Below are 23,789 nucleotides of genomic sequence, written 5' to 3'. Positions count from 1 at the left end.
CCATATTCAATCCTTGAACCCGTGCATTCACCCTCCATTCCAGCCATCTTCCACAACTTTCCAACCTAGCCGCACCCTTTAATCATCCCCCCCTTTAATTTATGATTTTATGTCCTAACCCTACATGCATTATTTATTCACTCTTCATCATTGCATCCACCATCAAAAACTCCCCTTAACATCCCTAACCCGTGCATCATTCCCATTACCATCCCTTAGAGCCGTGACTCCCATCCCATTTCCAGCATTTTCCCCATCCTGGCAGCAGCACTCCAACACTTCCACACACCATTCCACCACCTTCCAACCATCAAACACTCATCCACACCCAACCTACAACCCTTGCCGTGCCTCTACACCCCCCCAAACCTATCCTTAGACATTGTGCCACAACAAAGAAGAGGAGGAGAAGAGTGCTTAAACGTTCATACAATTCAAGTTTGAGTTGTTGGAATTTTTAGGTGTTTCTTTTCCTCGATTTCAATGTTTAATTTCAATTCTCTTTGTCTTGTACGTATGAGGAACTAAACCCCCCCTTGGCTAGGGGGGATTCGAAACCATGTTTATGCTTGCAATATGATTTGATTACTTCCAATTGCGTTTCATAAGTTGTGGATTCAATTTGTTTAACTATTTGATTGATAACCTATTTATGTATGTTTATTGAGAGTGCACGCTTAATTTTCATGCATGAATATGACGCTAGAATATAAGTAAGTTTCACCTAATAGTTATGAACTTATATTCACAAGTAGTGGAGGTTGCTTATAAACAATCGCGTTAAATAAATTCTTGGCATAAGTTTCATGCAATTCATAGTAACGAATGCCTCGTCAACACTTATGGTTTTCAAAGAACTTAATGATTCTTGCTTGTATCTCTATTATGCAATTCATGTAAGGAACTTGTGGGGAATGCTTTGGGTTGTCGTATGCAATCATCCAATTCATTAACTTAAGGAAAACTTGACGGTTAATTTAAGCGGACCTAATTAACCCGGGGTGTTGAGAATTCATGGTTTATTAAAAAGCAATTAGAAATCATTTTGTGTGCAAGTATAACATGTGTGGAGATGAACCCTTTAGCTAGCTTCCCATCCATTCAATTCCATCAAATTTGTATTTACAATTTGTTTTCTTTACAATCTATCCATTTTAGTTTGGATTCGTCCAAATCCAGTCCCCCTTTACTTTGTTGAGTCATAGTAGTTAGAAATCAATTTAGTTTGTGTTTTTAGAATATGGTTTAGTTTGGTGTCTTATATTGTGTTTTTACGTTTTTGAGTCAAATCCAAGTGATTTTGCAATCCCTCCTAATCCCCGGCCTAGAACGATCCCTACTTACATACTTACTACAAATGATAAAAAGAGGGTTAATTTGTGTGCGTATAAATCTCGCATCAACTATCTTGATCAAGAGTGTGTGAATCTTTTGAGAATTGTAGTTGCTCTCCATTGATGAAGCTTTGTTTGATGTTGAAACTTTGTAGGTGAAGCTTTTGTGTTAAAGCTTTGTTGGGTACCATAAATTGATTTTGCTTCACACTATCTTGATCAAGAGTGTGTGAAGCTTTTGAGATTGTAGTTGCCCTTCACTTGTTGAAGCTTTTGTTGGCACCATAAGTTGGTTTTGCTTCACACTATCTTGATCAAGAGTGTGTGAGGTTTTTTTTTTTTTTTTTTTTTTTTTTTTTGTTTTTTTTAAGAATGGGGGGAACAGAAAATTTGAAGTTTGAAATTCCCTAGCTTGTGGAAGTTTGAAGACTTTTCATGTGGGACTTTCTCATGGGTTGAATTTGAATTTTGAATTTGTTTGGTCTTGTTGAACTTATATAAGAAGGATAAGTCTTCACTCTTGAACTTGCCTTCATTTGCTTGTTTTGTAGTAATTTTGGAAGATAGAGTGTTCTCTAGTTGAGAGGGATTCCGGCATTGCTTTGCATCATCTTCAGGTTGGTAATCTTCTCCACTCGATCGCATGCTTTCATTCTGGTTGAATTGTTTAAGTGTTCATGTATTTGTTTAAGAACATGATGAATTGGTTGAGCTTTTTCTTCATGCCCTAGGAACTTCCTTATGTTTTGATCTTTCATGTAGTGATAAAGTTTGTTTTTGTTTGTTGTAGATGTCAGAGTCTGGAAGTTCTAGTGATGAGGGCTCCCCTAGCTCTAGCTCTAGGTTTGAGCTTGCAATGTTGGAGTCTTCAGGGCCTTTGTTGGAGTCTTGTACCAAAGAAACGTTGGATGATTTTCGCAATTGTCAAACTTTATCCAATATTGGTTCTTCCTCCTTCATGTTAGTGGGTGAGGGGTTTTTTTTTACGCCATACCTATATTTCGCTCTGAGTTCACAGCGGACCTTTTAGAGAAAAACTTGTTAGATAGCGAAAGAGAGCTTGAAGCTCTAAGGCAGTCATGTAGTATCCCTTGCAGTGTAGGAATGCGTTTGGTACATCATGAAGAATTGCCCTTTGAACCGCCCAAGGGTCATGTCATGTTCTATACTCAAATATTATTGACCTTAGGGGTGAAGTTGCCTTTGCACCCTTGGTTGCAACGGATGCTATCTTTCATTAGATATGCGCCTGGGCAACTCAATCCTGGTTTTTGGGATACCTTGATCGGGTTTTATATTATTTGGATGGAATGTGGGTTAGGTGAGCCTTCCTTCCATCAGTGGCGTTACTGCTATAAGATGCGCCTAATGAAAGCATGCCCAGGATATGCCGAGTGTGCATGTCGGAGTGAGAGAGAGCGTATTGTCTTTGGTAAGAAAAAGGCGTACTGCACTTGGAAAAATCGTTGGTGCTTTCTTTATGATGATTGGGAGTATGTTAGGGGTGTCACGCCTGAACAACGTGTTCTTACTCACTTCCAGACTGTAGGTTGTAATGTATCCATTGTTCGCATTGTTTGCTATTTGTTGTAGTTTCTTCTTGCATCTAACATTTTCCTTCATGCAGTAACTCGAGGCAACATCAAATTGTTTGGACAAGAATTGGCTGATGTAGAGAAGGTGTTAAGGGTGCCTAAGGAGGATAGACATTTGGGCAAGCTACGACCTTTGTTTTGAAAGTACGGTTTCTAACCCCTAGTGTCAGAGTGCCAGAGACGAGCAAGTAAGTTGTATCCTTCATTTTGCCCCCTCTTTCTTTTACAAAGTTGCATTCTTTACTTTGATTTTTCTTGTTCAGTGGAGAAAGTGAGCAAGAAAGGGGGGACTAGCACCAATAAAGAGAAAGCACCCATGTTAGTTCCTGTAGATGACATTTTGTTTCACAAGGGAGCTCGTAAACACCGGGTGAGGCCAACCCTTAGACCTAAGTCGCAAGAGGAGGTCCTCAAAATCACTGCCTCAAAAAGAGCTGAAGCTGAGGCTATCGGGTGTGCTGCTGCCATAGTTGCAGGGGAGGAAAGACGACTGTTGCCTCCTCTTCCTACCATCGAGCCCATCTTTCCTTCAACCATGAAGTCCACTGACCAAGAAGATGACCCTAGCTCCAACCGTAAGAGGAAGTATAAGGAAGAGGTTGGCAGCATCCATTGGAAGGATTTGAAGGTTGCCATGCAGCTAAGTAGTTTTAGGTATGTCAATAATTGCTTGGCAGGACTTCGATCCATTGTTGACGAGCTTGGCGAGCCACTCGATGAGAATGAATAAGATCGTGACCGGATGATGAGGCTATCTTCTTATGTAAGTGTTATTCTGTCATTTCTTTATTTTCTTCCCTCTTTTTCTTGGTAGTGACGATCATCTTGTCATGTAGGTCATGACTGAGTACGACGACAGATTACGAGAGGTCGAGCGGTACAAGGCAAAGTTTAAAGAGAATAACCAGCTTGTGAATGATGCTAGAAAAACGAGCAAAGCTTTGGCTGAGGCCATCCACCTCAAAGATCAACACTTTGAGAGTTTGAAGAGGCAAAATGGTGAGAATGTGAGGCTCAAGAAAGAATTGGAGGGGACTAAGAAACAGTTGGAGACTACTATCCTCGAAGTTTCCAAGGTGAAATGGGAGTTAGATAATGCCTTGGTTGAAGTTTCTAAGCTAAAGAGGAGTATCCCAACTGAGAGGGACGCTGCCCTGCAGGAGTTCTTAGGTTCCCAGGCCTTTCAAGATGCTTTTAAACCTCACTGCATCTGGGCGGCTAATTTTGAGAAAAGGAAATGGATGGCCGTCCTTGAGCGTTACGATAATGGAAGCATTATCCAAAAGTACCGTGATGAGATGGATGAGTACTGACAAAGAGGTGAAGCCTTCGTCCTCGCAGTTGATCCTAGTAGTGAGGATGACTTTGATAATGAGGCTAGTGTTGGTGAGCAGTCTCAGGAGAGTGAGGATGGTTCTGGAGATACCGAGGATGGTGGCGATGGTGATGTGGTTGAAACGCAGAGTGATATTGTCAGGGGTTCGGCCTCAGACGAGGGTGATTCATAGTGCCTTTTTTTTTGCATGTATTTTGAATGTACTAGTTTGTTGTTTGTGTGGCATGTGCCATGTACTCTGGATGTACTAGTTTATTGTTTGTCTGGCATGTGCCATGTGATAAGGCTAAGGGTTTTTTGTTTGTGTATGTTTGCAACCTTGTACTGTGCGTTTTGCTGTTATTTGCCAAGTATTTGTATTATCATTGATGAATGTTTGGTTATGTTTGAATAGATCTCTTGTTTGAATATAAGTCATGTTGACATATATATAGACTTTATTTCATGTTGTAAGTATTCGTGTTGAAGCTTCAAACCTGAGCGTTTCAGTGATAGGGATGTAAGGGAGTTAGGACCAGGTTGTCTAAATAACCTCTTTATTGAATTGATGCCAAATGTCCTTCATTACATAGGATGCCGAATGGCCGTAGCTCAACACTTCTACAGTGTGAGTCTACTTGTAATAGTACTTCAAGTGATCAGCGTTCCATGGATGGCTAAGGGTCTTGTCATCGGAGCTCCTGAGCTTGTAAGAACCAGGGCGACTGATGCCAATAACTTCAAACGGTCCATCCCAATTTGGGCTAAGCGTGCCTTCACTCGGGACTCTGTCGCAGAGTAGCCTTTTCTTCAATACCCAGTCCCCCACTTTGAAAGAGCGAGGTTTGACTCTTGAGTCATAGTAGTTGGAGATGCGCTGCTTGTAGGCGACATTCCTCAAGTGAGCTTGGTTTCTGTGTTCCTCGACTAGATCCAAGTTGAGGGTGAGTTGTTTGTCATTTTCACTTTGCATGTAGTTCTGGACTCGGAACGTTGCTTGCTCAAGTTCAACTGGGACAACAGCAAAGGCAAGTGAGAATGAAGTTTCTCCTGTTGAAGTCCGATATGAAGTGCGGTATGACCAAAGAACTTAGGGTACAAATTCTGGCCAACAACCTTTAGCCTTGTCCAAGTTGGTTTTCAAAGTGCGTTTGATTATTTTGTTGATGGCCTCAACTTGTCCGTTAGACTGGGGATGAGCTGGGAAGGCAAAACATAAGTTGATGTTGAACTTAGAACAGAACATCCTGAACTTCTTATTGTCAAACTGTCGCCCATTGTCCATGACTATCGCATTAGGAATGCCAAATCTGCAAAGGATGTTCTTCCATATGAAGTCTTCTATTTTTGCCTCAGTAATGGTTGCCAAGGGTTCTACTTTGGCCCACTTTGTGAAGTAGTCAACTGCAACGATTGCATAGCGGACCTTGCCCTTTCCTGCAGGCATTGGGCCAATCAAATCAAGTCCCCATTGGGCGAAGGGCCAAGGGCTGATTATAGGAGTAAGAGGCTCGGGAGGGGAGTGATGAATAGTTGCGTAGCGTTGACACTTATCACATGAGCGGGATATTCTGATGGCATCTTGGTGGAGTGTTGGCCAGTAATATCCTTGGCGAAAAGCCTTGTGTGCTAGGGATCGAGATCCAGCGTGATCTCCGCAGACTCCTTCATGTATTTCTCGAAGGATAATTTCCGCTTCAGCAGGTGTGAGGCACCGTAAGTATGGTAGGTTGAAACCTCGCTTGTAGAGTTGGTCATTAATGATCAGGTAGCGGGTAGACTTGTATCAAATCTGTTTAGCTTGGACTTTATCATTTGAGAGAGTGCCATGAACAAGGAATTTGTAAATTGGGGTGATCCAACTATCCCTCTGTTGCAAGTTGCACACTTCTGTGACCATGGTGCTTGGTGTTGCCAACAATTCGACATGAATTTTTCTCCTAATCTTGTCTTCCACTGCTGAGGCGAGGCGAGCCAAAGCGTCTGCATGACTGTTTGCCACTCGAGGGACTTGGGTGATCTGGTAGTGGAAGTGCTTGAGCAAAAGCTGCGTTTGCGCAAGATACGCTGCCATGGAGTTATCCTTAGCATCAAAATTGTTTATGACTTGGTTAACAACCAATTGGGAGTCATTGAAGATATTAATTTGTTTAACTCCAAGGTGTTTGGCCAAACGTAAGCCTGCTAAAAGGGCCTCAACTCGGCTTTATTGTTTGACGCCTTGAATTTGAAGCAGAGAACATACTCCATTGCCACTTTGTCGGGGGTAGTCAGGACTAGTCTTGCTTCACAACCCTGTTGGTTGGATGAGCCATCAACATATAGAGTCCATACTGGGAGTGTTGGTTCTAACTTCCGGGTTTCCAGGGGTGATGAAGCCGCTGCCTCAGGTGTAGGAGAAATGTCAACAGGATAAGTGAATTCGGCAATGAAATCTGCAACTGCTTGGCCCTTTTCAGCTAGCTTTGGGTGGTAGGAGATGTCAAACTCTCCCAGTGCTATGACCCATTTGATCATTCGCCTCGAAGTGTCAGGACTCTGAAGTATGTGTCGAAGGGGGTGATTGGTAAGCACGATGATGGAGTGCGCTTGGAAGTAGTGGCGAAGTTTTCGAGCAAACATGACTAATGCTAGAGCTAATTTCTCAATGTTGGAGTATCGTGTCTCCGCATCTTGTAGAGCTTTGCTAGCGTAGTAGACAGGTCGTTCGATACTACTATCTCTATGAATGAGGACTGAACTAACTGCTAAAGCTGAGACAGATAGATAGACAATTAGGGTGTCGCCAACTTCAGGTTTGGAAAGCAGAAGGGGCTTTACTCATGTACTCCTTGAGGTTCTTAAATGCTTCGGCACATTCATCGGTCCACGTAATGTACTTCTTACTTCCCTTAAGTGCTTTGAAAAAAGGAACACATTTGTCTGTGGCCTTAGAAATGAACCTGGTCAAGGCTGCCACCTTGCCAGTAAGGCTCTGGATGTCTTTTGAGGTTACTAGTTCTTTCATGTCCATGATTACTTTGATTTTCTCGGGGTTAGCTTCAATGCCTCATTGGCTAATCATGAAGCCCAAGAATTTTCCAGAGCCCATACCGAAAGCGCATTTGTTGGGGTTCAACCTCATTCGATACTTCTTTAGGATGAAGAAGGTTTTAGACAAGTTGGCAATGTGTTGGTCAGCATGTTTGCTTTTGACTAACATATCATCAACATAAAGTTCCATGCTTTTCCCAATCTGTTCAGCGAACATTGAATTGACTAATCTTTGATAAGTCGCCCTTGCATTCTTTAGGCCGAATGACATGACTTTATAGCAATATAGCCCTCTATCAGTGGTGAAGGCCGTGTGTTCTTGGTCCGAAGGGTTCATGAGGATTTGATTGTACCCTGAGTAAGCATCCATGAAGCTCAAGAGTTCACACCCTGCTGTAGAGTTTACAAGTATATCAATGAGAGGAAGGGGAAAGCTATCATTCGGGCATCTTTTGTTTAAGTCGGTGTAGTCGACACACATTCTCCATAAGATCTTTTGAAGCAAGAGACTTTCTTTGGTCGGATTTTTCTTAACAAGGACCACATTTGCTACCCACGTTGGATAATTGACTTCACGGATGAAGCCTATGCTTTCAAGTTTTTCAACTTCTGCCTTCATTGCTTCATATCGTTTAGCATCATAAGATCTTCGCTTCTGTCTCATCGGCTTGGTTTTGGGATCAATACTCAAGCGATGACAGATGATATCGAGGGAGATGCCTGGTATGTCCTCGTATGACCAGGCGAAGACTTCAGTGTTCTTTTGCAAAAAAGAGATCAATGCCAACCGAATGGGTAGTGACAAAGTGGTGCCAATCTTCACTATGCAATCTGGATAATCTTTTGAGATAGAGACCTTCTCCAACTCTTCAGCAGGTTGTGCTTGCTGGGTGAAAGAGTCATCTCGAGGATCGTCGGGTTGGTTGTTACCACCGTGAATATTTAAGTTGGCTTTGTTCGAGCTGGTCTTGATAACTTGGTCATGTATAGAGAGTGTCTCTTTGGGTACATGCAAGTGTTGTTGCTTGACTGAGGTGTTGTAACATGATCGTGCACTAAGTTGATCTCCTATGATGTAACCATTGCCATAGGGGGTTGGAAATTTCATCAACAACATATGCGTGGATACCATGGCCTTGAGATCATTAATGCCTGTGCGCCTAAAGATGACATTGTATGTCGTTGGGCAGTGGACCACCAAGAAGTTAGTGGTGATGGTGGCTGTGTACGGGCCTGTACCGATGGTGAAGGGTAAATGTACGCTCCCTAAAGGTTGCACGACATCACCAGAGAAGCTTATCAGAGGAGAAACCGAGTGATCGAGCAAGTGTTCAGCTACATCAAGTGTTTTGAAAGCTTCAACAAACATGATTTTGACCGACGCCCCCGTGTTTACCAGGATTCGTCGTACATCAAAGTTGGCTATGTGAGCCTCCACAATTAGTGCGTTGTTGTGAGGATAGATGATACCTCTTTCTTCTTCAGGGTAGAAACATATTGGATCCTAGTTAGGCATTTGATACTTGCCTCCCCTGATGTCTTCCACGTGAAACACTTGGTGGCCAGGCTTCAACGTTCGTTCATTGTTTTTCATGGCCCTGTTGGAAGATTCAGATATGGGTATGCCACCGCTTATGGAATATATCACATTCACTTGGCGTTGGTTGTGGTTATCACTTGGAGGGTGAATGAGGAACTGGTCAATTTTTCCTTCACGTGCCAAAACTTCAATATGATCACAAAGGGTGATACAGTTCTTGTCGTCATGGCCATTATACTCGTGGTAACCACAAAACATGCCTGTGTTCTTCGTGGACTTGAAATCTGGCTCCCTCAGCCTTGGCTTTGGTATCAAGTGAGCTATATTGGGGTAAATGGCCATGCATGTGGTGTTCAAAGGTGTGTATGTCTCATACCTCAGGGTAGGACCATTCTTGACACGTGTTTGGCCTACCGCATTGATCGCCTGGGGGCGCGTATTATCGTGGTAATACCTTTGGTTATCGCGATAGTGCCCCTTACACTTTTTATTAAAGTGAGACTGGTGAGGATGAAAGTCTTTCCTCTTGCCCTGAGAATGATACGGCTGTTGACTTAGCGAGGTATTAGGTAGGGCAGAGGGAAGTGTCGCTGTTGTTTGGAAGGTTGAGGTATTCTCATTCGGTTGGATTTAGCTTCCACTCCCCATTTGCTGATAAGGGATGGCTATAGGGGGTTTCCCTTGATATGCCTTTGCCTCGGCGGATGCATGGTTATAAGCCTGTGCCATTACCTCAGAGTAAGTATTCCAAGTGTTAGCATTGATCATGTACTTGAAGAAACAGTCGCATAGGCCTGCTGTGAAGGCTTTAAGCGCGGTCTTGTCATCTGCCTCAGCGCAGCGAGAATATTCATGGCTGAAGCGGCCAACATACTTTCATAGTGACTCATCCGGTTTCTGGCGAATAGTGTACAAGTCATCTGCGTAATGCAAGCGATCTGTCTGGAAAATGTGTTGAGAGACAAATAGTTTCCTCAGTTCCTCAATTGAGTCTACTGTCTCAGGTGGAAGACGACAATACCAATTTAGAGCTCCGCCAGAGAGGGTAGAGGGGAAGAGAAGACCTCGTTCTTCGTCAGTGTGCATCTGGTATGCCATGGTGGACTCAAAGAGGTTAAGGTGTTTAATCGGGTCCTCCCTTCCAATGTACAGTTGTAAGCCAAGCTTCTGCTTTGTCTTTGCTTGGAGGGGGTGTCGAGGATCCTCCTTGTAAGAGGGCCAGGCCTAGGTTGGTTCCAGTCAGGTATTTCGGCCTGACGTTCGGCCTTCAACTTGTTTACTTCCTCAAGGAGTTGTAGGACAAGGGGGTCCTGAGTGGAGTCAGGTACTGCTGGATCCTTCTTCCGTAAGTTTCCATCTCCTCTTAGAAGTAGGAAAGCTTGGTCAATGGCATGGGATTTTTCTTTGGACTCACCGTACTGACTTCCAAGGCAAGCCTGTTGAAACGCCCCCGAGTCCCCCGTACCTTCATATTCCTCTAGGACATGTCGCTCATTCCCTAGATTGGCAATTGGCTTGGGGCATAGAAGAGGACCGAACCTTTCAGAAACCCTTGGATCATTGACCTTTGAGCTTATATGGATGGGGTTCTCTCGACGTTGCCTCAGGAAATCCCGACAGTCGCGATAAACGGCTTTTGATCCTTCTACTCCTTCTGCAAGAAGGTGCCTTCCTCCACTTCTCCTGCTTTGGGTTGAAGCAGCTGGGTCGAGAGAGGTCTCCTGTTGATCAACAACTTGATGAGTAACTCATTCCCCATTAAGGATATCCATGTTGAAGACAGGTGATCCCCTGTGTTGGGGGGCACCCAGGTGGTGGTTGACTTCCCCGGGGGCGATGAGTTTGTGTGTTTAAGTATGCCTAGCTTCATGGAGCATTCCGAAGAGCTTCTCATACTGCTCCTGGAGGATCTCATTCTTTATCGCTATCTTGTTGTTCTGAGCCTCTAGCTCATCGACTTTAGCCTGAACAGTGATAAGCTCATATTTATATATATTTTATATCAAATTCACTTGTCTTTTCTTAGTTAGTTCCTTATATTTTTGAGTTATTTACCTTGTTTTTGTGTTTTGTAGGATTTGTCAAGTAAAGAAAAGAAAAATAACACAAGTAGAATTTTAAGTAATAAATTCGTCAAAACTGCCTATGCAGGTCAGCTGACTTTGGAAGCAAGTTGTGGACATCTCATAATGAATTAGAGAATGATTCTTATATGCCTGGAAAGCTACGGATGTCTATTTTCTGGAGCATTTTGCGGATTGTTAATATCATTTTTCTAGAAAAAGTTATGGCCGTTCAAACACTGAAAGGTTCCCAGGAGGCTGAGCACTTTGTAACTGACAAGAAAGCATTGAAAGCAATAAATCCCATAAAACTAACAGCCAAAACTGATGCAGCCAAGAACAAGCCAGCTAACACCTATTCAAATATCAGAGGAAATGAAAAATTAAGTGAGAGTAATGGGCATAAAGGCTGCCCAAAGAGTTACAATTGTTTTAGCATTTCCTCCCACTTATTGTCATCACTAAATGGCTGTTAGTGGGGTGAGTTATGGAGAAAAAACTGTGGCAGCAGAAAAGAAGAAAAGATCTACAAGTTGCAACAACAAAGGGGGAGAAAAAGTGTGAAAAAAAGATAGAAAAAAAAAAAGCAAAGCAAGGGAAAAAGGCAAGGCTGCTGCGTTGGGGAAGGAAGGAAAGGAAGGAGGAAATGTTGGCATTCTCTTCTCTCGGTTTTATCTTCTCAAACTCATGTCTTTCTTTTGGTTTAATTTGAGAATTATGTGTAACTAATTTTTAGTAGTTAGGGGCTGTTTTGAAGCCCCTAATATGATTGCAAGTTTGTTATGACATTTCGTTTGAATTACTTTTACGAATGGATGAAAATTGGTTCACTACTTGTCTCATTGATGAATTCTTTATGTGTTTTCTATGGATGCATACTTAGTAAGCATATCTAGGATTCTAATGCTATGAATATGTATGTGCCTGCCCTTCTCGAATGAGGACCTACATATGTTCTAGAGTAGTACTTGTTAATTGCAATTAACATGTGAATCAATTTCTAGGATAAGTAAGACAACGTTAGTACTTACGATGCCTTGTGATGACTCAAACTCTTTTCGTTCTTAATGATTTCTACTTGTTAAATCTATGAACACACCATTCGAGATTGCATGTTAGGGACTAAGTTAAGTTGAAAACGCCATTCTCTTAACATACTACATAAGAAAGAGTAATAGGTTGAGTTCTAACATTGAGCCAACTTGAGCATCTTCATCCAACAATGAAAGGAATTTGAATGAAACATAACATGTTTGCATGATTATTTGGTGGTGGATAGCAATTCCCCTAACTTGTTTTTCTTAATTTGTGAACTACTTAAAAATCTATCTCTGTCTTGTTTTTGTTCGATTTAATTTAAATATCAAATCAACTCCAAAAATCCCAAAAATTTGTGTGAGTGTAGCTCTGTGTGTCTAGTATCTGCATCTAAAATTTCGTAGACTTTAGATAAGTGTAAGTCGGTCTAATAATTATTTTTCGGTGGCTGGTTAGTAGGGACAGCAGCCCAGTTTTTGTGACATTTTAAGTAGTTAGATAAAACAATCTTCTGCGGGAAAGACCCTTATTTTCATATGCTATAATTGACAAATATTATTGTTAATAAGGAAAATTAATAGGACATTTGTGTGCTACTTTGTCGTGTGCTTTTAATCCTATCAAAGAGCAAACCTCTTTCGTTGCTTTGCACTAAGTGCGAAAGGGGTGTCGTTCTGCGTGCTGTGGCTCCCTTCACTCCCCATGTTGGAGAGGGGTGCCTGGTCGAAGGAAAGTGTGTGAATGGTGGAAACTAGGTTGACAAAGCTGGAGAGAGTAGGAATAAGTGCGATTCCCACAGACGGCGCCAAATGTTGATGCACAAAATCGGCGAGGACTTTGGTACAACAGAAAGTGTCAAGTTTGTGACCTTTACTAGATTGCTCTGGTCATTAGTGTGGATAAGTATGTAAATGAATAGAGACAGGGAAGCAAATAGCACAAGATGTACGTGGTTCACCCAGATTGGCTACGTCCACGGAGTAGAGGAGTTCTCATTAGTTGTGAAGGGTTTACACAAATACATAGGTTCAAACTCTCTTTTAATGAGTTTTAGTGAATGGTTTAGTATAAATGACATTAGGGATTATTGTGGGAGAATGATCCCCTTTTATAGAAGAGAGTTTCTAGCTTTGTTTTGACATTGACACGTGTCGTGTTGTGATTGGCCTCCTGGTTGGAGGAAAAGTCTTGTGGATCCTTGACGGTATGCTGTTGACCGGTGCTTAGTAGTTTCGGGATTGGTCAAGTATGGTACAAACACCCAAAAAAGGAACGAAGTTCTAATAGAGTTATTCAAAATAATAATTGATTTTCACTCTAAAATGGTCAGAGACCAACACTCACATATATTTAATTAAAGACCAAATTCTAATTAAACTAAATTTCGGAACCATTGCTCAAATTATTTCTAATAATTTTACTAAAACAAAATATAAATGAACATAAAGAGTGATGCGAGAATTATACGCGCACAAATTAAACCCTCTTTTTGACAATTGTAGTATAAGTATAAGTAGGGATCGTTCTGGACCGGGGATTAGGAGGGATTGTTAATCTCTTGGAAACTGACTGAAAAACGTAAAAACAATATAAAACACTAAACTAGACTCAAAGAATGTGAAACTAAACGTTAAAACACTAAGACAAACCAAAAACTCAAAATGCTTTAAGAACACAAACTAAATTGATTTCTAACTAAATTGAATAATAAAGTAAAGGGGGATTGAGTTTTGGACGGAATTAAACTAAATGGACAAATTGTAATTAAAGGCAAAACGTAAATATGAATGAGATGAAAATATGGATGATGGAATAGCCAAGGGGTTCTTCTCCACACATGTTACACTTGCATACAAGATTGATTCTCAGTTGGTCTTTCGATAAATTATGATTTCTCAACACCCCGGGTTAATTAGGTCCGCTTAAATTAACCGTCAAGTTTTCCTTAAGTTAATGAATTGGATGACATCATACGACAACCCAAAGCATTCTTCAAAAGTTCCTTACATGACATCATAATAAAGATACAATCAAAGATCATTACGTTCAATGAAAACTATAAGTGTTGACGAGGCATTCGTTACTATGATTGCATGAAACTTATGCCAAGAATTTATTTAACGCGATTGTTTATAAGCAACCTCCACTACTTGTGAATATAAGTTCATAACGATTAGGTGAAACTCACTTATATTCTAGCGTCATATTCATGCATGAAAATTAAGCGCGCATTCTCAATAAACATACATAAATAAGTTATCAATCAAACGGTTAAACAAATTGAATCCACAACTTATGAAATTCCAACGAAAGTTAATCAATTCATATTGCAAACATAAACATAGTTTCGAATCACCCCCTAGCTAAAGGGGGTTTAGTTCCTCATAACTTTGAAATCAAAGAAACACCTAAACATTCCAACAACTCAACTTGAATTGTATGAACGTTTAGGCACTCTTTTCTTCTGTACAAAACAAAGAGAATTGAATTTAAACATTGAAATCAAAGAAACACCTAAACATTCCAACAACTCAAACTTGAATTGTATGAACGTTTAGGCCCTCTTATCTTCCTCTTTATTGTAGCATAAGGTCTAGGGATAGTTGGTTGGGGGGATGGAAGTGTGGAATGGAGTGGGGAGTGATGGAAATGGAAGATGGTTTTTGGATTCTAAGGGAGAGAAACTCACGGCTAGAGAGAAAGAATGGATGTGTTTGTGTATGAAATGAGATGATCCTTGAATGAATGAATGCAAGGGTATTTATAGGAGGAGTGGAGATGTATATGGCTATTTGTTTAAGGTGTTTGTGGTTGCAATGATGAAGAATTGCATGTGGAAATAAAAGGGAAAATGTGGTGAAATGATGAAGTAGGAAGGTGGAAATGCATGTGAGATGTTGGAAGGGAAATGGGAATATGAGTAGGCCATGGCATGGGAGTTGTTTTGTTGGTGTAAATGTGCCATGGTTGCAATGATGAAGAATAAAGGGTGCATGTGGGGTGGAATTGAATGAATGCAAAGTGAATGAATAATGAAATGAGTTAAAGAGGGAGAATGTGGTGAAATGATGAAGTAGGAAGGTGGAAATGCATGTGACTTGTTTGTGGAATAAAGAATGAATGGTGGAATGATGAAGAGTTGCATAAAGAATGCATGTAGGGTTAGCTAGGTTGGCTTTGTTTGGGTGCATGTGTGTTAATGGTGGTTTTGCATGTGAATTGATGGATTGTTTTTGATGGAATGGATGGTTCTTTGCATGGCTTTTGAAGTGATTGTGGGCTTTGGAATTGGAAGGAAATGCATGGCCTTGGGGTTGGTTTAAGAGAGAATGGGCTAGGCCCTTTGTTTTATGTCCAAAATGAATACAAGGCCTTCAAATTCGTCCAACACTTTGGCTCCAATCATATGCTATCCATTCCAAGCCCAATTTTGCTCCAAAATGCTCCAAAATGCATCTTTTTGCTTCCTTAGCCATATGAACCTAAAAACACACGAAAATGGCTTAAACTACTAAAACAACTATGAATTAACAACATAGATGCACGAAAACAAGCTAAGTAAGTCGCCTAAATATGCTCCTATCAAACTCCCCCACACTTATCTTTTGCTAGTCCTCGAGCAAAACAGAATAAAAACAAATAAACAAAACGACACTAAACACGTAAAACACAACCTACACCTTCCAACAATCGTTTCAGGGATTTCCAATGCACATGACAAGTTAAAAATTATTATTCCCACAGAATTTAGCCATCTTTACCCTTAAGTACATTCTTAATCATAGTCACCACATACTAGTTCACAATTAAGCATTTAAAACCATGTTTTGAATGTAGTAACATGCCTTAGAGAATTTGCTCAATTCCTTACAAGATATGCACTCAATTTTCACTCAGATTTTCTAACTACACACCCTAATCTAGTCATATGTGAGAAGATTGATGTAAACATGAAACGAACACTCACATATATGTATCGCAAAGAACGCAATTTTTGGAGTTAATAAGCATGTTTAGATTATGATCTCATGAATGGAATGCTACTACTTAGACGCGAGAACCAGTGACACCATATGCTCATACCAAGTTCAAACTCCACAAATTGAAACACATAACACTCAAGATTGAAGTCACGGGTTGTAATGGGGCTTGGGGCGTGTGGATAACAAAGAAGGGATATGGAAAACAAAGGTTCTTAAAGAAATAGTGAGCAAGGCAATTGAATCAACTTAGAATTCACTTTTGAATGAAAACTCAACTTTGGAACAAAAAGGGAGACAATTTAGGGCCAGAATTGGTGTTTTGAGCCCTTTCTTCAATCACTCATTCTTTCATTTTTTTTTAAGCTCTTTTTTCTTTCTTTCTTTCTTTTCTTTTCTGTTTTTCTTTTCTTTTGAAACTCCAAACATACTTAAGAACAAGCATTCCTTCCCCCACACTCATTTTCTTGCATAATGTAACTCAAAAGGAATTCATTTAAGTTATGCTCACTATCTTTTAAGAACAAGGGTGTGGATTGTCCTAAACTAGGCTAGGTGAGGATAATGTGGGTTGACAAAGAATAAAGGCTAAACAAAGCTCAACGGGGGTAAAACTTACAACGTATACGAAATATGGGAAGTGAGGTTATTTGGCTATGGTGGCAACTACACAACTTCATCTTGATATATGTTATGTAAATCAATAACATGCTTTGAATGAAATGGGCATGAGTTCTAGCATTTGGAACTATATGATGAAACGCCTTCTAAGTAGTAACCAAGCAAAGAATAATGAGATCATGCAACGACTTTAGAAAACAAGAAATCACAGATTATACTCTCCAAAGAACGTTATAGGCTCAAGTCTCTCAGGGTTGTAGCGTTTATTTGAGTTCCTTCCTTCAAGCATGTTACAAAAACGAAATTTTTTATGATTGCATGTGAAGTCATACATTATAACCATAACCAAGCATAAACCAAGAGTAAATCAAACTTTTCTCTATGTTTATAACTCTTTTTAACAGTCATGCAATTAGAAACCAAATCCTTATCATTGTGTTGGAAGGTGACCTACGACACAAAAACGACTTAAAACACTCTTTTTAGGCTTTTCAAAACATGTTTTTCAAATTTTTATGTGATTTTCGAATTTTTAAGTCAAAACACACTAAACACACTTAAAAACAACAAGAAACAACATTTGAAGTTATGGTGGATAAAACCCTACGAATTTGCATTAAACACTTTAGTAACTAATACCCCCACACTTAAATCAAACATTGTCCTCAATGTTAAAAACCACACTAAACACAAACAAACATATAAACAGCAATTAAACATACTAAACATGGCAGAATGTATCTAACAAAGAGAAGAGTTTAGAGATGCAAATCTGGTTATGAAATGTTCGTTCCATCTTCTCCTTGGTGATTGCAGTGAGGCTTGGATCTTTTGTGATTCCACAGGCTTACTCTTGAACTGCGCTGCTCCCATCGTTGATTTTCCTTTGTGCTACTCTTGAACTGGGCAGCAGGCTTCCTTTGGTCTCCCCCGAAGGTCTGAGCTTCCTCCTCTTATCTGTTTCTTTGTTCAATCTCTCCAATTCGTATTGAAGAGGGTTAGAGGATAGCTCAGCAAAGCTAGGTAAGCAACCAGGGAATAGAGTCCAGATAGACTCCAAGTGCCGGCTGATTGCTTATTTAACTTTGTCATGCAAGTAATATCAAGGACAAAGGAAAAGACAGGGAAAGAGCATGATATGAGATACCTTTGCTTTTGCCTTTGATGATATGAGATACCTTTGCTTTTGAAGAAGCGGTGAATGAATCAGCACATGTATTTGTGGTGCTGTTTCCTCCTGGGTCATCTGTACTCCAGGCATCTGGTATCATCTTTGGGGAAGAAGAAAGAATGGAGTATTTCGAAAGGCTTTGCTGGGAGTGCGCCCTCAGAGGTGAGAAAGAGTTGGGCATTTTCTTCAGTTCTGTCTTGCCAAAAAAAAATGAAGGTTGACATATATAAGGAATTCAATAGCAAGTGGTGATACTGTTCTTTTACCGTTGTCGACAAACATTTTGATCCCGCAAATCCGGCATTTTGGAATAGTGACGACTCTTCGATCTTTGAAGACGCCTCTTCGATAAAGCTGCACGCGTTTTCTGAAAAGCAGATAAAGCGTCGCCGAACTTTGCGCTTGTCGGCTAAAGACGTGTAGTTGCGATGATGGCCTCCACGTGTTGAACGCGTTTTCTGAAAAGCCGAGGCTTTTTGAATCGGTGGACGCGTTGCCTTGGCTTTTTATAGAGCTATCGATCACCGCCAACTTACACACTCTGAAGATTTTCCATTCTTGAAACTCGTCTCCGGCCCTTTGAAAATCTACTCCGTCCACCCCTTCTCTTTTAACTTCGTGAACAATGGCTAGCTCATCCAACCCATCGAACCTTTGCTTAGATTTGAGTCTAAGCAGTGATCCGGTTGCGTCTCGTCAGGGTAAGGTATGGTGCCCGTCTTTCTTATCTTCCCATGGCCCTCTTACAGATGAGGACTCTGTGATGACGGATCCCACAACGGCTACGATAGTGGCTCGGAACCTCCTCACTCCCAAAGACAGTCAGCTGCTTTCAGGACGGTCCGATGAGTTGGCCGTTCAAGAATCCCTGGCTCTGAGTGTTCAGTGCGCTGGCTCTGTGTCCAACATGGGCCAACGCCTTCTTGCTCGCTCCCGACAGGTTGAATCCTTGATGGCGGAGGTGGAGAACCTGAAACAAGAGATCAAACAACTTAAGTACGAGAATAGAACTTTGCATGTGCTTGCCAATAACTATTCGTCGGGCATGAAGAGGAAGCTTGATGAGATGCAAGAATCTCAAGGTCGGATGCAAAGTGACCGTCAACGGCTTGCGTCTTTCTTCCAGGGGCACCTCTTTCCTGGGTCATCCAGCGTTCCGCCAAGTATTGGGGCCTGGAATGCTCTATATCCTATGCCTCCCGCTCCTATGCCTCTTGCTCCGATGCCTCTTGCTCCGATGCCTCCTGCTTCGATGCCTTCTGCTTCTAGAGTTTTGCCTCGTGGTGGGTCTTCACGCAAACAAAAACAAAAACAACCTTTGTGAAGCTCCATTTGTTAGATACATTTGTAATTTCTCGAAAATTAATGAAAAAGCTTTGTTTTATTCACTGTATTGGGTTGCCTCCCAAGTAGCGCTTTCTTTTACGTCTTGTAGCCGGACGAAGAACACAATCATGCCTTAATGGAACCCACGGCATGGAGTTGATCATTGAATGGATGATGATACTTGAAATGTTCCGGCAATGGTTGAATTTCAAGAGTGGGTGCCCTAATCATTGACATCAACAACATATTAGTCAAAAACGACTTTGGATTTTGAGTTGGTGGCTTACCTACATGCTCCAATAAGAATTTAAGTACATCCTCCACGAAATGCTTCTCAAAACATTCAAGAATTGGATCTTTGTATGGAGTGGAATAGAGATCTGTCCTAAGATCCATGTAAACTCTTTCACCAAATTAGATTTGAGTAGGTGCCTGCAATGAAGAATGTAACACACGATTAATTGAAGTGGGAATTGGAATTTGAGTTGGTGGCTTACCTATGGGCTGCAATATTGGCTCTAAAGTCGCAGCACATTCAACAAATGCACAAGGGATGTTTTCATTCAGATTGGACATTCTGAAGGTTGTGGCTGTGTGATCCACTCCAATTTCCTCCTTGATGAATTCAAGATGCTCCTCAACCACTTTTTCCTCGTGAATTGTTGGAAAGGTGTCCAAGATGTCTTTCTTCCCCTCATCTTTCATGGATTGCATGAACCTGCCAGGGAAGGGTGCATTTGGGGGAACAAAGTTAGAAATAATTAAATTTGGAACAACCTTACTTGAATGGGGTGGTGTAGGAATATTGGGAGGTTGCGGCAAGGGTTGTTCTTCCCTTGCCGTGCCTTGTGTATCCTCCTCCTCTTCGAGCAGTAGCAATTCATCCATGGGCTCATCTTCAACCATTTGTTCTTGAATTTGTTCCATGCATTCTGCATTCTGCCTAAATTGACTGTTCCACTCAGCCAACTTTTTTGCTTGATAGAAATCCTCAATTGGTCGCCAAAATGCGTCTTGTTGAAATGGTTGAGCTTCCCTGCCCTGCTCCACAGAATTCAGTTGTTGAATAACTTCCTTATAATAATTTGATATACCTGAATTTGGATGTGAAGATTGAGGGGAAGGCTGTGGTGGTGCATATGAATCCTCATATGGTTGCCAATATGTTTCTTGGTGAGTCTCCTTAGCTTGATTTTGTGAACCCTGCACCAAAGAGTTTAATTCATTAAGAATTTGATTATAATCTATTGACGAACCTGAGTTTGGTTGGGCATATTGAATATGAGGTTGTGGTGGATGCATAGACGTTGAATAGAACTCCTTATAAGGCTGCCAATATCCTTCTTGTTGAATATGTTGAGGTTCCCACCATATAGAGTTTGAATGATCACTCCAATCGGAATTGTAAGTATTGGAAAACACGTCGTTCCTTGATTGATTATGATCAAATGTACCAACTCTTTGCGTTTGGTACTCTTCCATAAGCTGTGACAAAAGAGAAGCACTATCAAGTGCCATGTCTTGCTTCTAAAATCAATAAAACTAAAAATATATACACACAAACGAAAAATAAAACAATCCAAGAGATTAGCAAAGTTGCTAATCCCCGGCAACGGCGCCAAAATTTGATGCGAGAATTATACGCGCACAAATTAAACCCTCTTTTTGACAATTGTAGTATAAGTATAAGTAGGGATCGTTCTGGACCGGGGATTAGGAGGGATTGTTAATCTCTTGGAAACTGACTGAAAAACGTAAAAACAATATAAAACACTAAACTAGACTCAAAGAATGTGAAACTAAACGTTAAAACACTAAGACAAACCAAAAACTCAAAATGCTTTAAGAACACAAACTAAATTGATTTCTAACTAAATTGAATAATAAAGTAAAGGGGGATTGAGTTTTGGACGGAATTAAACTAAATGGACAAATTGTAATTAAAGGCAAAACGTAAATATGAATGAGATGAAAATATGGATGATGGAATAGCCAAGGGGTTCTTCTCCACACATGTTACACTTGCATACAAGATTGATTCTCAGTTGGTCTTTCGATAAATTATGATTTCTCAACACCCCGGGTTAATTAGGTCCGCTTAAATTAACCGTCAAGTTTTCCTTAAGTTAATGAATTGGATGACATCATACGACAACCCAAAGCATTCTTCAAAAGTTCCTTACATGACATCATAATAAAGATACAATCAAAGATCATTACGTTCAATGAAAACTATAAGTGTTGACGAGGCATTCGTTACTATGATTGCATGAAACTTATGCCAAGAATTTATTTAACGCGATTGTTTATAAGCAACCTCCACTACTTGTGAATATAAGTTCATAACGATTAGGTGAAACTCACTTATATTCTAGCGTCATATTCATGCATGAAAATTAAGCGCGCATTCTCAATAAACATACATAAATAAGTTATCAATCAAACGGTTAAACAAATTGAATCCACAACTTATGAAATTCCAACGAAAGTTAATCAATTCATATTGCAAACATAAACATAGTTTCGAATCACCCCCTAGCTAAAGGGGGTTTAGTTCCTCATAACTTTGAAATCAAAGAAACACCTAAACATTCCAACAACTCAACTTGAATTGTATGAACGTTTAGGCACTCTTTTCTTCTGTACAAAACAAAGAGAATTGAATTTAAACATTGAAATCAAAGAAACACCTAAACATTCCAACAACTCAAACTTGAATTGTATGAACGTTTAGGCCCTCTTATCTTCCTCTTTATTGTAGCATAAGGTCTAGGGATAGTTGGTTGGGGGGATGGAAGTGTGGAATGGAGTGGGGAGTGATGGAAATGGAAGATGGTTTTTGGATTCTAAGGGAGAGAAACTCACGGCTAGAGAGAAAGAATGGATGTGTTTGTGTATGAAATGAGATGATCCTTGAATGAATGAATGCAAGGGTATTTATAGGAGGAGTGGAGATGTATATGGCTATTTGTTTAAGGTGTTTGTGGTTGCAATGATGAAGAATTGCATGTGGAAATAAAAGGGAAAATGTGGTGAAATGATGAAGTAGGAAGGTGGAAATGCATGTGAGATGTTGGAAGGGAAATGGGAATATGAGTAGGCCATGGCATGGGAGTTGTTTTGTTGGTGTAAATGTGCCATGGTTGCAATGATGAAGAATAAAGGGTGCATGTGGGGTGGAATTGAATGAATGCAAAGTGAATGAATAATGAAATGAGTTAAAGAGGGAGAATGTGGTGAAATGATGAAGTAGGAAGGTGGAAATGCATGTGACTTGTTTGTGGAATAAAGAATGAATGGTGGAATGATGAAGAGTTGCATAAAGAATGCATGTAGGGTTAGCTAGGTTGGCTTTGTTTGGGTGCATGTGTGTTAATGGTGGTTTTGCATGTGAATTGATGGATTGTTTTTGATGGAATGGATGGTTCTTTGCATGGCTTTTGAAGTGATTGTGGGCTTTGGAATTGGAAGGAAATGCATGGCCTTGGGGTTGGTTTAAGAGAGAATGGGCTAGGCCCTTTGTTTTATGTCCAAAATGAATACAAGGCCTTCAAATTCGTCCAACACTTTGGCTCCAATCATATGCTATCCATTCCAAGCCCAATTTTGCTCCAAAATGCTCCAAAATGCATCTTTTTGCTTCCTTAGCCATATGAACCTAAAAACACACGAAAATGGCTTAAACTACTAAAACAACTATGAATTAACAACATAGATGCACGAAAACAAGCTAAGTAAGTCGCCTAAATATGCTCCTATCAAAGAGAAGGGTTAAGACAGTGTTTAATTAGTAAGCGCAAGAGAGTACGTAGTAGTAAAAATACCAGCTGTCTAGGAAGACCTTGTCTTGAATCAATGCCATCAAGGGACCTAAAGAAACACCATCTTCATTAGTCACAAAGTAGTTGGACACAGGGCCAAGGCTGTAGAGCCGCTGAGGATCAGACCCATCTTCTTCATTAGCAGCAGCAGAGCAGCTGAGAATAGAGTGGCTGGCAAGGAGCCTTAGAATACGATCCAACATCATCGGTGCCTCTGAGTTCCTGGTGCCTTTGCCGATATGAGCTGCAATCTCTGATGAAGAGAGTTTGGCACCAGGACCGGCTTTCGCTATGATGTCGAAAACGCCTAGCTCGATTGCTGATTGCATAGACATGGACAAAACAGAAGAAAACACCAGCTGAGTGGCATAGCAGAAGTTTTCCTCTTCTTCCAGCTGCAGGGCCATTGGAATATTTGTATTGTGATAATGTCACTTGAATGTGTTTATTTATCTTCTCAGTATATAAAGCTACAACTTTATCCTTGTTCTTGAGTTTGTAATTTTGGAGGGATTTCATTTGCAATGGAAGGTGGAGATTCTGCTCTCTCAAAGTTTTGGAGATGGACAACCATTCATTACTCTTTCATTTGGATAGTGTGAAGGATAGGCATTTTGTGGTGTTTGATGGGTAGGAGGCTCCAGGTTGGACCACTGTTGTGCAAAGAAAAGTCTTCATTGTATGATCTTCCTCCAAGGGGCCATATGTCCCAAATTAGGTAATGTAGGGAGACCAAATTTTTTAAACTAAATTGTAAATCAAATTATGTGTCACTAATGAAATAAACACGTTAATCTATACTTAAGTAATAATCCAATCATTTACAACCACATCATTTTGGTTTGCAAATTTGGTTTAAAAAATTTGGTCTCCCTAGTATTATCCTTTCAGACTATCTTCCTTTTACACAGTACACACTTAGAAAATCCGTTCTTGTAAAATTTTGGAAAAT

General features: G+C 40.5%; 2 protein-coding genes across 2 annotated transcripts in view; one reads left to right on the top strand and one right to left on the bottom strand.

Moving 5' to 3' along the window:
• LOC125469028 (caffeic acid 3-O-methyltransferase 1-like) overlaps positions 1-23,418 on the bottom strand; it is a 31,427-nt gene extending 8,009 nt beyond the window's left edge. Inside the window, exon 1 of the mRNA XM_048565900.1 lies at positions 22,841-23,418. Coding sequence (XP_048421857.1) covers positions 22,841-23,244 — 404 coding nt within the window. The 5' untranslated portion in view covers positions 23,245-23,418. The remainder of the gene's footprint in view (positions 1-22,840) is intronic.
• On the top strand, positions 1,756-5,262 carry LOC125469031. The gene is made up of 2 exons (XM_048565903.1): positions 1,756-3,692; positions 3,766-5,262. The coding sequence occupies exons 1-2, from the start codon at positions 3,672-3,674 to the stop codon at positions 4,240-4,242; spliced, it is 498 nt and encodes a 165-aa protein (XP_048421860.1). The 5' UTR covers positions 1,756-3,671; the 3' UTR covers positions 4,243-5,262.
• Positions 23,419-23,789: the final 371 nt, after the last annotated feature.

The sequence above is a fragment of a genome, unplaced genomic scaffold (genome assembly GCF_019419815.1).
Source record: "Pyrus x bretschneideri cultivar Hongxiangsu unplaced genomic scaffold, Pyrus_bretschneideri_v1 Contig40, whole genome shotgun sequence".
Classification (NCBI taxonomy): Eukaryota; Viridiplantae; Streptophyta; class Magnoliopsida; order Rosales; family Rosaceae; genus Pyrus; species Pyrus x bretschneideri.
The sequence above is the reverse complement of the archived record's forward strand: the minus strand, read 5'-3'. Positions and strand labels throughout refer to the sequence as shown.